Source organism: Cervus elaphus, chromosome 19, assembly GCF_910594005.1.
Source record: "Cervus elaphus chromosome 19, mCerEla1.1, whole genome shotgun sequence".
NCBI classification, from domain to species: Eukaryota; Metazoa; Chordata; class Mammalia; order Artiodactyla; family Cervidae; genus Cervus; species Cervus elaphus.
The window spans coordinates 86,946,214-86,961,235 of NC_057833.1; the positions used below are offsets into that span (position 1 = coordinate 86,946,214).

Below are 15,022 nucleotides of genomic sequence, written 5' to 3' on the forward strand. Positions count from 1 at the left end.
ATCAAGTAGCTAAAATCTGGTGTCTTCTCTGGATCCAAATTTTTTTTCCTTTTTTCTATACTGCCTAAAAGCAAACGTTCATCAACACTGCCCAGCTTTAAATAAATAGTAAAAGTGATGTTTTAGATCATTTAATTTATGATCTAAAATGTTAACTTCTAAAAATAGAGGTTAATTTCAAATAATACATATGCATTTTAGACATTCATTGCAAAGGGTCTTAAGATGAAAACCTGAGTTTATTGATAAAGCTGGTAAAAGTAACCCAGGATCTACCATATGCTGGCAGAAATTATGGATGATTATTCCAAGACTTAAGTTTTAATTATCGTTAGTAAAGGACATAGAAAACCTACTCAGAATTCGGGATTTTGAAATCTTAAAACTTTCTGGGCTACCATTTAGATCAGAAGATCTAGAGTTTAAAACCTGAAAACTTCTCCTGCAGAAAATTATCCAACCTATGGAAACATGTTTGTAGGAAAGGACAATTTACATGAAATCAATAAAGTAATATAACCACCAGATGGAGTTACAAAAATGATCTCTTGTTACCTGAGCAACATCCTCAAGTTTATTCCACTTGATCGACAGCAGCAATTTTGGCAATGCACGTGGGAAATTCTCTCTGCAGTCTTGTCGCAAAGTCCAAATAAGATCCATTTCATTCTCACCCTGTCCAAGATTTCTTTCAGTACAGCAAGAAACTTCTTTCCACCTCGACTCTAAGAGAGCAAAATTACTCGTCACAAAACTGAATCGTATAAACGTTAACTGGTAAACCTTGAACACAGGGGTTACGGGCACCAACTCCCAAGCAGTAGGAAACCCCTAAATCCGTGCATTTAACCAAACCATGAATCATGTGGTACTGTAGAATATGTATATTTTAAAAAAAAAATCACTTGATCTGCACAGTTAAAACCCAAGATGTTCAAGGGTTGATTATACCATGAATTTTTAAAATAATTAATGAAATTTAAAATGTGAGATATTAACAATCTAATTCATTAAAAAGTTGGAGTTCCTTTTAAAAGTTTTATTAAGCTGAGTATTAAATTTATAAACTAAAGATTAAGGAAAAATTATTCTTAGTTTTTTTTAAAAGAAAGAATAAAAAAGAATCCTCTTTTAAAGTCCATGTACAAACACTAGGTGGCAGAATTGCAATTTGGATTAAAAAGAAGTCATATTTGAACTGAGTTTCTCATCTTTTAAAATTTTTAATTGCTATAAAGAAAAAAACAAACTCAAAGATGAACCAAACCTATGAAGTTTTTTTAGAAAAAAGTAATAGGTGCCTTCTTAGCTCTGAGGCACTAAACCATTTAGATTAAGAATTGAATCTTGTCTAAAATCAAACATTTAAAAAAAAATAGTTATCCCATTTTCTTTCCCAATCCTTATAAGAATATATTAAAATAAAGAAAATGGACCATACTGTTTATTCAATCCAGACTCTGAATTAAGACTAACATGAAAGAAAGAGATACATTTTCCCAAATATAAAGAAAAACTATACCATTTAGGCAAAAACGTATCTCCCCTACCCCACCCCCTTAAAAAATCTCCAGAACAATCTGACAATATTGTGTAAGGATTTATTAACATATTCTATTAGTATGCCATTTGGTACTTGAAATTACTTTAGCTGGGATTTCACATCAATATTAAACTGAATAAATCAAACCACTAACTTTCTAAAGTAGTGAGATTCAAAATAGTATATACATATGTTAAAAAGAATTAGGATAACATAATTCCCCATAGAGAAAATCTGAAACAGTCAACGAAAACACCATTGGAACCAATAAGCAATTACACCAAGTGTGGGATACAAGTTTAATATATAAAAGTAAATCATCTTCTTATGTATTAGCAATACACAAGTGGAATTTAAAATTGAATAATACAATACCATTTACATTACTACCCCAAAATAAGGAAACAGGTATAAAGTTAACAAAATAAATACAAGATCTATATAAGGAAAACTATAGAACTCTGATGAAAGTAATCAAAGAATTAAATAAACAGAGCTATATTCCATGTTCATGGATAAGACGACTCAATACTGTCAGTTTTCCTCAACTTAATATCAATAGATTCAATTCTAACCCAATTAAAATCTCAGTAAGTTATTATGTGGCTATCAAAAAACTGATTCTAAAGTTTATATGGAAGGGCAAAAGACCCAGAAGAGTCAACACATTATCAAAGAAGAAAGAACAAGGTTAAAGTCAACATGACCCTTAAGCTCAAAATGACTTAGGTAAAAATAAATGTGAAATACAAAACTATAAAACTCCTAGAAGAAAACAGGAGAAAATCTAAATGACCTTGGGTTTGGTGATAACTTTTAACATATAACACTAAATGCGTGATCCATCACTGAAAGTACTGATAAGCTAAACTTTCATGAAATATTAAATTATCTGCTCTGCAAAAGAAGTTGTCAGTGAAATGAAAACACAATCCACAGACTGGGGGAAAATTTGTGTACATATCTTATAATAAAGGACTGGTATCCAAAATATACAAAGAACTCTTAAAACTCAATAGCAAGAAAGCAGCACAAGAAAACAAACAATAGACAAAAATACAGATCCAAGACCTGAACAGATACCTCATCAAATAATAAATACAAATGGTAAAATATATACATATATATAAGGAAATCAGTCCTGAATATTCATTGGAAGGACTGATGCTGGAGCTGAAACTCCAATACTTTGGCCACCTGATGTAAAGAAGTGACTCATTGGAAAAGACCCTGATGCTGGGAAAGATCAAAGGCAGGAGGAGAAGGGGATGACAGAGAATGAGATGGTTGGATGGCATCACCGACTGGATAGACATGAGTTTGAGCAAGCTCTGGGAGTTGGTAATGGACTGGGAAGCCCGGTGTGCTGCAGTGCATGGGGTCACGAGTCGGACATGACTGAGCGACTGAACTGAACAGATATATGAAAAGATGTTTAACATCACATGTCAGCAGGTAAATGCAAATTAAAACAAAATGAAATATGACTACATACCTATTAGAATGGCCCAAATCCAAAACACTGACAATATCAAAAGCTGCTAAGGATGTAGAGTTACTCTTATTCAATGTTGATGGGAATGCAAAATACTACAATCACTTAGGAAGACAGTTTGGCATTTTCCTACAAAACTAAACACTCTTACCACACAATCCAGTATCACACTCTTTGGTTATTTATATTGACCAAAAGGAGTCAAAAGCTTATGTCCACACAAAAACATGCACATGGATGTTTATAGCAGCTTTATTTAAAGTTTCCAAGACTTGGAGGCAACCAAGATGTTTTTCAGTAGGTGAATGGGTAACTGAATGGATAAACTGTAATACACAGAATGGAAAACTATTTAGCACTAAAAGAAATGAGCTATCATGTCACAAAAAGACACAAGGAAACCTTAAATGCATATGACCAATAGAAAGAAGACAATCTGAAAAGGCTATATGTGATATGGTTCCAACTACAACATTCTGGAAAAAAAGCTTTTGCTTTTTTTTTTATGGAGACATTAAAAAGATGAGTGGTTGCCAGGGATAGATATGTCATTATGCATGTGTGCATGCGTGCTCAGTGTGTCCGACTCTGCTACCACATAGATTGTAGCCACCAGGCTCTGTCCATGGAATTTTCAAGGCAAGAATACTGGAGTGGGTTGCCATTTCCTCCTCAGGGAATCTTCCTGCCCGAGGGATCCAACCCACGTCTCCTGCGTCTCTTGCATTGGCAGGTGTTTTCTTTACCACTGCACTACTTTGGAAGTCCTATATGTCATTATACATTTGTCCACACCCACAGAATACACAATAGCAGGAAGGAAATCTAAGGCAAACTATGGCCGTTGAGTGATTATGATATATTAACATAGATTCTTCCCTAGTAATAATGTACCATTCTGGTGAGTGATGCTGATAAAGAGGAGGCCTATATATGTGCAGGGGCAGGGATGTATGGCAAATCTCTGTACAGTCCTCCTAAATCTGTTTTGAGTCTAAAACTGCTCTTAGCAAAAATAAAGTCTTTTTATACACATGTATCCATACAGACACAAACTCTCTCTCTCCCCCCATGTATGAATTACAGTGGGTTTATATTCAAAGCCTCAATCTAAAAATGGTATGCTTTATTTCACAAACTTGACTGAGTTTCTTTGAAAAATGATCATGATAAGTAATCAGAATTTGAAAATGAAACTCCTACACTTACATATAAAAGTGAAAGCTGATACTGCAAACAACAAAGAACATAAAGTGTTCATGCCAGAGAAAGGCAGACTGCTGTTGTATAAATAGTGAAAAAAAGCTAGCAGACCTACTATAATCTCACGGATCAAAATAAGACTTTACAGATCTGCTACAAGTAAATATACTGAAGACATAGTAGTAAAGGAAGAGGTAAGTGCAATGAGTTAGCTGTGTAATTGCACTGTGATTGTTTACTGATCTACGAGAAGCACAGTGCTGAATAAGTCCAAGGTTAAAACAAACAACTACCAGAAATGTTGCAGGAAGCAAAAAAAAAAAAACCTTACATTCTTTTACAAACAATCAGCAATGAAACATATTGCAGTGAAACTGAAGAACTTACACTCATGTTAAAATGCCTGAATTTAAGTAATGATTGAAAAAAATGAAAATTAACACCCATATTCTCTGCTTTGTCTTTATGTTTATATTTTTCAAATCATATACATATTATGAATTATTGACCAAAATAAAACACAACATATGTATCCTGCCATGAGTATACGAAAAAAGACTATGGCTCTTTCCCCTTGCTCACTGGAGGTGGGGGGTCAGGGGTCTGGAAAATTCATCTGTCATATTCAGAGAGGCTAGAAACTCAAAACGTGTTAGCAACATGCTTTCAAAGGACAGAATTAACTATGCATTGGCCAGACTGGGGACCTGAAAAACACACAGCTGAGGATGAGACAGTCCATGCAGTCATAGCTGATGGGTCAGAGAGTGAGAAGACAGTTAAATGATTGGGAGATTGATTACAAACAGAGGATTGAGCAAATAAGTATGTTAAGGTTGATAGGAATCCAGATTACTCACTGTCAGAAGGTAAATTAAAATATGTTAAGGCACAGACTAAAAAGAAATCCTGTGGTAGTGAATCCAAATGAGAGACAGTGATAAGAACTCGTCGTTTTTCGTAGATAGATAAGGAAAGAAACATGTCTCGGTGCTTTTTGTTGTCGCTTAGTCACTAAGTCATGTCTGATTCTTTTGCAACCCCATGCAGTGCAGCCCGCCAGGTTCCTTTGTCCATGGGATTTCCCAGGCAAGAATACTGGAGTGGATTGTCATTTCGTTTTCCAGGGGATTTTCCTGACCCAGAAATCAAACTTGCATCTCCTGTATTGGCAGGTGAGTTCTTCACCACTGAGTCACCAGGGATGCTCAAATATGCAGCCGAACACATACTACTTAGCTCTGTTTCATGAAAAGACTTAATGTAATTACATGCCAAGGACAATGAGAATACCGAGTGCCCAGGATTTGGACTCTAAATACTTTTGACAAACAAAAGGAATCAGGACTCCCAGGAGGAATGACTGAAATGAAAGTGGGAGTAAAGAAATCACCAGATGAGCCTGGAACACTTTCTTGTACCAGAAAAAAGGAGATGCTCAAAGAATGATACCGAAGGTCAAACAGGCACAAGATAAAACGTGAGTTGCCACAGGCAAAATCTGCGTCAAATCTGCACATCAAAATTAACTATGTCATTAAATAAAAAAGAAATCACAAATTCAAACTACTGTAACTTTTTAAGTAAATAAATGGCGGGGGGGGGGGAGGGGGTGGCTATGTGTGAGAAAAACATTTAACCTACAGTATAAGTCAACTAACAAGCCCAAAAGGAAAATAATTTGAAAATCAGCACTTTGGAAACTACTGTAATACTGGTTCAGACAATCTGTATTAATAAATACTAAAACAAGTGGGTGAAAGTTATCGGTGAAATAGTATGTTTCCTAAGTCTCAAAATAACTCCACAAACTACTTACTTATTAACTTCATAGTAGAACAACATATTAGACACTATCCTAACCGAGTAATAATAATTAATATCAACAGTAATGGAACAACAACCACCAAAAAAAAAAGAGAGAGAACCAAAACGACAAATTGACATTGTTTGCCTGTGAGTAAAATGCAGTAAGGATACATCACCACTTTAACGTGCTCGGTTGTGTCCGACTCTTTGCAACCCCATGGACTGTAGCCCGCCAGGCTTCTCTGTCCATGGGATTATCCCAACAAGAATACTGGATTGCGTTGCCATTTCCTTCTCCAGAGGATATTCCCAACCCAGGGATCAAACCCTCGTCTTGTGTGTCTCCTGTATTGGCAGCAGATTCTTTACCACTGAGTCATCAGGGAAGTCCCCACCACTTCAATGTATTCATGCTAAAAATGCATAGCTAGAATCCGATCATGACAAAACATTAGGCAAATCCAAACTGAGTGACATTCTACAAAGTAACTGATCTGTATCCTTAAAAAAAAGGAAAATCAGTCATTAAAGATAAGGAAAGACTGAGGAACTGTTTTAGAATGAAGTAAACTAAAGACACATGTCAAAGAAATACAACAAGTAATCCTGGGTCGAATCCTGGGCCTAAAGACTACAGAGACAACTGGCTAAATACGAATGGAATGCGGGGAACAGACAACAGAACTGTATCAACATTATTTCCCTGATTTTCATGAATTGACTCTGGTTAACTACGAGAATGTCCTCATTTTTAGGAAATATACACTGAAGAATTAAAGGATAAATGGCATAATGGATGCCACTTCATCTCAAATGATTCTGAAAGAAATGCATACACACACATGGAACGATAGAACAAATATGACAAAGTGTTAACAGTTGGGGAAGTTGGAGAAGGCTGTACGGGAATTCTTCATACGCTTCTCTCAGGTTTTCAGAAAGTCTGAGATTTTTTTTTAATGTTTGGTCTTTCTTCTGTCAAATAGAGGGCTTTAAAGATTCCAAATCATTCTATTAAGAAAACATTCTAGGTAGATCCCCAGAACCTCTGAACTAAAGGCTGAGTCACCATCTGCATTCACAAAAGCCAGTCGTTAAGATTTTGTGCCTGAGATTCAGCAATAAGAAAATAAACTTTTAAACACAGATTGTTTTAGATTAGAGCAGGGTTTCTAACCCCCATGCCATCCCATAGGAGGATGGTCTTGTGCATTGAAGGAAGTTGAGTAGCCCCTGAACTCCACTCACTAACTGTCAGAAACAACCTCCAGTGAGTTGAGACAAATAAGAAAACTTTTAGACGTACTAAATGCCCCACTTGAGGCAAAAAAAAAAGTCTCAGGTTGAGAACTACTGGCTAGGAAGATCAATTCAAGAATCATAATTCACAAAGATCACATTTTTTTTCTATTCTACAGATATCCCACAATCTTTGGCAACTACATGTTTTTTAAAATGCCAATATCTCTTAGGCTTAACACTTGCAAAAGAACAGAAGTGCTGTTGAGAAGGATATGAAAAAAACTAGAATCCTTTTGCAGTTGGATCTTGCAGGTGGGAATGTAAAATGGAACAGCTTTTTAGAAAAGAATGATAGTTCCTCAAAAGATAAAAAACAGAATTTCCATATGATCTAGTAATTCTACTTATGGGTACATAGCCAAAAGAATTGACAGAAACATCTCAAAAATATATTTGCACACTCAAGTTCATAGCAGTGTTATTCACAATAGCTAAAATGTGGAAGCAAACAAGTGGATAAACAAAATGTAGTACATAAACTGGGTACTAGTGGCGCTAGTGGTAAAGAATCTGCTTGCCAATGCAAGAGACATGGGTTGCATCCCTGGATGGGAAGATCCCCTGGAGGAGGAACTGGCACCCTACTCCACTGCCCTTGCCTGGAAAATTCCATGGGCAGAGGAGCCTGGAGGACTGCAATCCACGGGGTCGCTAAGAGTCAGACATGACAGAGTGAATGAATACACACACACACACACACACGTACAATTCAACAAGTGAACTTACCATGATCTTATTAAGGAATGTAACATGCTCTTGACATATACATGAAGAGAGGATTAAAACAGTGGAGTGAGAACATAATTCTCTTTATTCCTTTCATTCAAAAAGATGGAGTATTTTAAGTATTTGAAAATACTAACCCGTATTTGGGATACAAAATACCAACCAGTTCTGGGATACAAGAGACAGTGCCTAACATAGGAATCCTTTAAAGAGAGAAAGCAGAGAGGATCAGGGATCAGATCTGATAGGATTCAAGTGGTAGTGAGAAACAGTTCCAGGATGCATTCCAGCTTAGAATCAGAGGATTCAAGGAATGAGAGGAGGCCAGGGGGAATCGCCAGGGGAGCTAGTAAAGGATCTGCAGGTAGAGCAGTTGCTGTGGTCATGCATGCCCCTTGCTCTGTTTGTGCTGAGCTGAAACAGGAACAGGATCAGCCCAAAACTGAGGTGAGGAGCAGGGTACTGAGTACGTGGGAGACACTTGATCTCAGAAGGGAGGAAATCTTCACATACAGGAAACTCATTTTCAGCACAGCCTACCCCAAATCCTACAGATACTTAATGCAGGTTACAGTGAATAAGCAAATAACCAGGGAGCCACAAATACAAAAGAGCTAAACTAAGAATCACCAAACATTGAGAAAGGCCAAAATAAGAAGAAAAGATAGATGCCAAAAGAAGAAGCAAGACCACTTTAAAGATAAGATTGTTTTATTCCTCAGAGAGAACTAATGTGACAGAATAGCCATGAAAAACGAATAAACAGAAATCTTTTAAAAGATAAAAATCTAAAGAAACAAACTCCAACGTGGCTAATCATAAGAAAATGCAAGTGACATCAGTTTATGTTCACTGAATCAATACATTAAAAGGGTTGGCAGAAACGCAAAAGGATAGAAACCCTCCCACAGTGTGTTTTAACTCTTTTAGGGTATGCAACTTGATAGACTTCTTACTAAAAGGGGACAAACCTTTCAGTCTATAATTTTATTTATATGAATTTATCCTATAAAACACAAACATGTATAAAGACATACAAAACAGTCACTGCAACAAAGCTTTAGTAGAGAATAAGTGGAAATAAGCAAACATACATCAGTGGAGATATGAATATTTAGTAACTAATGGCTATCAGTAATTAATGTCATGAAATATTAACAAGGCTTTCATAAAGAGAGAAGTGGAACTCTTCCTACAAACAAGATCCATAAAATACATTGGATGAAAAAGGGAGAAACTAAAAAGATCTCGAACTTTGAAAAAAATATACAGATATGTGCACACAAAGCTAAACTGTTTATACACATATCTCTAGGAGAGAAAGGCAAGTAGCAGTTAGTAAAAAAACTTACATTTTTGGTTCCATATAATTTATTCATTGTACTATGACAAACCTAGACTGCGTATTAAAAAGCAGAGACATTACTTTGCCTACAATGGTCCATATAGTCAAAGTCTGGTCTTTCCAGTAGTCATGTATGGATGTGAGAACTAGACAATAAAAAGGGCTGAGTACTGAAGAATTGATGCCTTTGAACTGTGGTGCTGGAGAAGACTTCCGAGAGTCTCTTGGACAGCAAGGCGATCAAGCCAGTCAATCCTAAAGGAAATTGACCCTGAATATTCATTGGAAGGACTGATGCTGAAGCTGAAGTTCCACTACTTTGACCACCTGATGCGAAGAGCTGACTCACTGGAAAACACCCTAATGTTGGAAACAACTGAAGGCAGGAGGAGAAGGGGACGACAGAGGATGAAATGGTTGGATGGCATCACTGACTCAATGGACATGAGTTATGAGCAAACTCCAGGAGATGGTGAAGGACAGGGAAGCCTGATGTGCTACAGTCCATGGGATTGCATAGAGTCAACATGACTGAGTGACTGGACAACAACTATCTGCCCACTAAAAACAAAAAAATACAGCAAACCTGGACAAGAATATTGCATCCTCATTAAGGAAAGAACCTCTGATTTATGTAAGATAGCAGTAGATCATAGGAGAAATAACACAAAATAGTTTAGACTTCTGATATTCAAAGAGCAATATTAAGACTAATAAAGGGTAACTAAAAACAGGCATGAGAATGAAGACAGGCCTATATAAATGTTATCTCTTAAGACTGCAATTGTATGCTTCCATAATTTCCAGACAAGCTGATAAGTGTATACTTGTAATAAAATTATTTTATTTCCTTAAAAGAACTACAGTTGACCCTTAAACAACATGAGGATTAGGGATGCAGACTCTCGGCACAGTCAAAAACCATGTATAATTTTACAGTTGATACTCTGTATCTGAGGTTCTGTATCCACAAATTCAATCAACTTGCAGATCACATGGTACTGTAGTATGTATTTAATGAGAAATCTGTGTGTAAAAGGACCTACGCAGTAACTGTTTTCTTCAAGGGTCAACTGTACTCAGAAAGTATTTGGAGTAGGAGTTACTTGCACTGCAGGGCTATGGACATTTTTGAGAACTCTATAAAAAGCAGAAGACAGCCTGGGAAATAGCCAAAACAATCTTAAGAAAGAAGAACAAAGCTGGAGCAATCACACTCCCTGACTTCAGACTATACTACAAAGCTACAGTGATCAAACAGTATGGCACTGGCACAAAAACAGACACATAGATCAATGGAAATGAACATAAAGCCCAGGAATATATCCATACACTTATTGTCAACTAATCTACAAAGGAGGCAAGAATATACAATAGAGAAAAGACAGTCTCTTCAATAAGTGGCCTCGAGAAAACATGGACAGCTACATGTAAAAGAATGAATTCAGAACATTCTCTAATACTACATACGAAAACAAACTCAAAATGGTACTATAAAACTCCTAGAGGGAAACATAAGCAAAATACGCTTTGAAATAAATTGCAGCAACATTTTTTTATCTGTCTCCTACAGTAACGGAAACAAAAGCAAAAGTAAACAAATGGGAGCCAGTTAAACTTAACAGCTTGTGCACAGTAAAGGAAATCCTAAACAAAATGAAAAGACAATCTACAGAATGGGAGAAAATATTTACAAACAATGCAATCAACAAGAGATTAATTTCCAAAATATACAAACAGCTTATACAGCTCAATTAAAAAAAATACAAACAAAAAATTTTTTAAATTGTCAGGAAGCATTTAACAGGAGGGTTCCTGTGTGCTGCTTTGGATCTGTCAGGAATCCTCTGGCCTTTATTAATTCCTGAATATTCAGGAATTAAGAGGAGAGGCACGCCTTTCCCCGGGCTGAGGAATCCAGGCTTTTCCTTCGTTAGTTTTTCAGTATGGTGATAAGTACCCTCTTCCTTCTTATGAACGTTATGGTAAAAAGTGATTGTTTACAACTCTCTCTCTTTAATAGGGATCACCTTATGTTTTGTAAATCTGGAATTTTAATCTTTAGCTTTGCTGAGAATAACTACCTTGTAAGACAGTATATATGCCCACACCATGTTGATTAAAACACCTTTGCTCCATCAGAGCTTTGGTCCCCGAGTCTTTCTTTCCTTCTCTCTCTCTTTCAGGCTAATTCCTTGGAGCACGGAGGCCCACTGAGCTCACTTTCTTGCCCAGGCTTCTAAGACCCTCTCGAGAAGGTGCACTGTGCCTTCACCCACTCAAGAGGGTGCCTGGTGCCTACGTGCAGCAGTGCAAGCTCCAACAACAGGGCTTTATTGGCTTTCCGCATAAACCAGGGGATATCAGCCTCTTTCTCTCTCTTTATTATCGTTGACTCCAGATCACCAGGTTCCGGTCCATTAAAGGACCAACATAAATGTGCAGAACATCTAAATATTAATAGCTATTTCTCCAAAGAAGACATACAGATGGCCAATAGGCACCAGAAGATTCTCAACATTTCTAATTATTAGAGAAATACAAATCAAGACAAAAATGAGGTACCACTTCATACCAGTCAAAATGCTAATCATCAAAAAGCCTACAATTCAAATGCTGGAAAGAGTGTAAAGAAAAAAGAGCCCCACTACACTGTTGGTAGGAATGTAATGTAAACTGCTGCAACCACTATACAAGACAGTATGGTCCTTAAAAAGACCGAAAACTAGAGTGGCTGTATGATCCAACTATTCCACTCCTGGACATATATCCAGAAAAGATGAAAACTCTAACTTAAGATCCCTGCTCACTGATACCCACAGCAGCACTATTGACAACAGCCAAGACATGGAAGGGATGTGAATGTTCACTGACAGATGAGTGGACAAAGATGTGGTGTGTATACACACATATGTACACATCTTACAACGGAATATTAGTCATAAAAGAATCAAGTATTTCCTACTGTATAGCACATGGAACTATATTCAATATCCTGTGATAAAACATAATGGAAAAGAATATGCACATATATGTATAACTGAATCACTTTGCTATATAGTAGAAATTACCACAAAATTATAAATCAACTATACTTCAATAAAATAAAATTTAAAAACAGAATGAAATATTGCCACTTACAGCAAAAGGAATGACCCTAGGGACTATCACACTAAGTGAAGTATAATTCACTTAGATTATCACACTAAGTGAACTTTTTTCTACAAAACAGAAATAGATACAAACACCAAAAAACAAACTTTACAGTTACCAAAGTAGAAAGTTAAGGGGAATAAATTGGGAGTTTGGAATTAACAGATACACACAACTATATATAAAACAGAAAATAAAGATCTATTGTATAGCAAAGGGAACTCTATTCAGTATCTTGTAATAATCGATAATGGAAAAGAATCTGAAACATATATATAAAGCTGAATCACTGTGCTCTACACCTGAAACACTGTAAAGCAATTGTACCTCAATTAAAAAAGGGCTTCCTTGGTAGTCCAGTGGTTAAGAATATGCCTGCCAATACAAGCGATACAGGTTCCAATCCCTGGTCTAGGTAGATTCCACATAGCATGGAGCAACTAAGCCCATGCATCACCACTACTGAGCCCAGGCTCTAGAGCCCACAAGTGGAACTATTGATGCCCATACGCCCTATAGCCCCTGTTCCGCAACAGTGAGAAACACATGCGCTGCAACTACAGAGTAGCCCCTGCTCACTGCAACTAGAGAAAGGCTGTGCACAAAAAGGAAGACCCAGGGCAACCAAAATTTAAAATGCAATTAAAAAACAATTAAAAAAATTTTTTTTGATTAAAGAAAAAAAAAGAAGAAGAAAAAGAAACGAAGAAGACAGCCTGGGCCAGACGTTTCTCTAACTACAACATTAAATATTGCGTTCATTCTGTACAAATAATAAAAGCATAGACATTATCTCCATTTGCATCCTGGCTTCTAACTAATGACCATTCCATATAGAGTGGCATTACTATAGTCACTTGAAAATTATAAACTGATGACATGAAAAGAAAATATCAGATGAAAACTCAGAAAAGTCTTAAGGTCAAAGTAGAAAAAATTATTATTAAAAAATATAGATGGCAGAAATATCACACATATTGTAAACAAAATAAACAAAGTAGTCTATTCTGAAGTCTGGGCAGAAACAATGGGATGGTGTGTGTAGCAGAGACTGCTGTTTGTCTGTCAGTGTGCACTGTCCCCCGCTTGCTTTATTAACTATAGTCTCTTACTCTTAGCCAAGTACACGACTGCCAGCCAAGGACTACATTTCTGTCTCACTTATCGTTAGGTCTCTAGTCTAACTTTTCCTGTTCCTGCGGGCTGGAAGGTAGCAATGAAGAAAGCTGAAGCACCAGTATTAAATGAGATAAAAACTACATATTAACATGAAAGATTATCAAGATGCAAGAAACCTGGGTCCCTAGCACTGCAAAACCTGCCTTAAATATATCTGCTCTATTATGTCAGAGAAGTTAAGAAAATATAACCTCCTCATTCAACTGAATACCATTTAAAACATGGTATCGTTAATTTATGAAGGGTCAGAGCATCCCTCACAGATCAGCTGCTGAACCTGTGCTTGAACCAGAAAAGTGCTTACCAACTAAACACAGACCAACCAGAAACAGCTGCCATTTAACAAAATATTAGCATGTACATACTCACACACATTCAGACTATTCTTGTATATGAGTATGGTCTTCTATTAAGTCCATTACCATAAATGACAAGAAAGTGACTAATAATAAGCACAACTTTGTAACATAAGGCTATTTTTTTTTTTTTTTTAGTTCTACCACTTTATTGCTACCAAGCCATCTCCCTCCACCCTCGTGCACACATGCTCAGTCATGTGACCCCATGGACTGCTGCCCACCAGGCTCCTCTGTCCATGGACTTTTCCAGGCAAGAATACTGGAGTGGGTTGCCATTTCCTTCTCCAACATAAGGCTATTTTAAAACCTTGATACTTACTGATACATTAGCACTATCACTGCTTGCAATCTCAGCTGCTTTTCCAATAATCTGTTTAAAAAATTGAAAAAATTAAAATTTGACTCTTGTATTTGTAAAATTATAAGTGTAAATGTCTAGCCTTGTACATAGACTTATACATCCACATGTACAGGAGCTACGTATGATATGGCATTTCTATGGTTTATAACGTAAGCATGAATTTTAAATGCAAAGTGGTATCATGCGGTGATTCCCAATCTTCAAACACTTGACAAACTCTTTACTATAAAGGACTATTGACTCCCAGAGTATACAAGGATTCTCTATAGATAAAGTAAGCAGTGGCTAGTATATATGAGCAAATTTTTAATATAGGTAAATATTTTCTGGTTAAGAGAATGCAAAAGTATGTAATAGTTGGAGAAGGAAATGGCAACCCACTCCAGTATTCTTGCCTGGAGATCCATGAATGCAGGACCCTAGTGGGCTACAGTCCGTGGTGTCTCAAAGAGTTGGGCAAGATTTAGCAACAAAACAATGTAATATTTACCAAACAGAGAATAAGTTTTTATCATTTCTTATATTTTCTTCTGAATTAGCAGATAAC

General features: G+C 36.5%; 2 protein-coding genes across 16 annotated transcripts in view; one reads left to right on the forward strand and one right to left on the reverse strand.

Annotated features, from left to right (window-relative positions):
* The window catches only part of CEP70 (centrosomal protein 70), a 240,464-nt gene that overhangs the window by 177,465 nt on the left and 47,977 nt on the right, over nucleotides 1-15,022 (reverse strand). The window lies entirely within an intron of this gene.
* LOC122675417 (fas apoptotic inhibitory molecule 1-like) overlaps nucleotides 1-15,022 on the forward strand; it is a 96,631-nt gene that overhangs the window by 80,766 nt on the left and 843 nt on the right. For 3 of the 6 annotated variants that reach the window (XR_006335255.1, XR_006335254.1, XM_043874165.1), the window contains one exon: nucleotides 5,417-6,007. The exons of the other annotated variants lie outside the window; for them this stretch is intronic. Coding sequence is in view for 1 of the 3 variants with exons in the window: in XM_043874165.1 (XP_043730100.1) it covers nucleotides 5,417-5,420 (4 nt within the window). In the remaining 2 variants the exon portion in view is untranslated. Of the gene's footprint in view, nucleotides 1-5,416; nucleotides 6,008-15,022 lie in introns of those variants that run through there. 6 annotated transcript variants of the gene reach the window in all.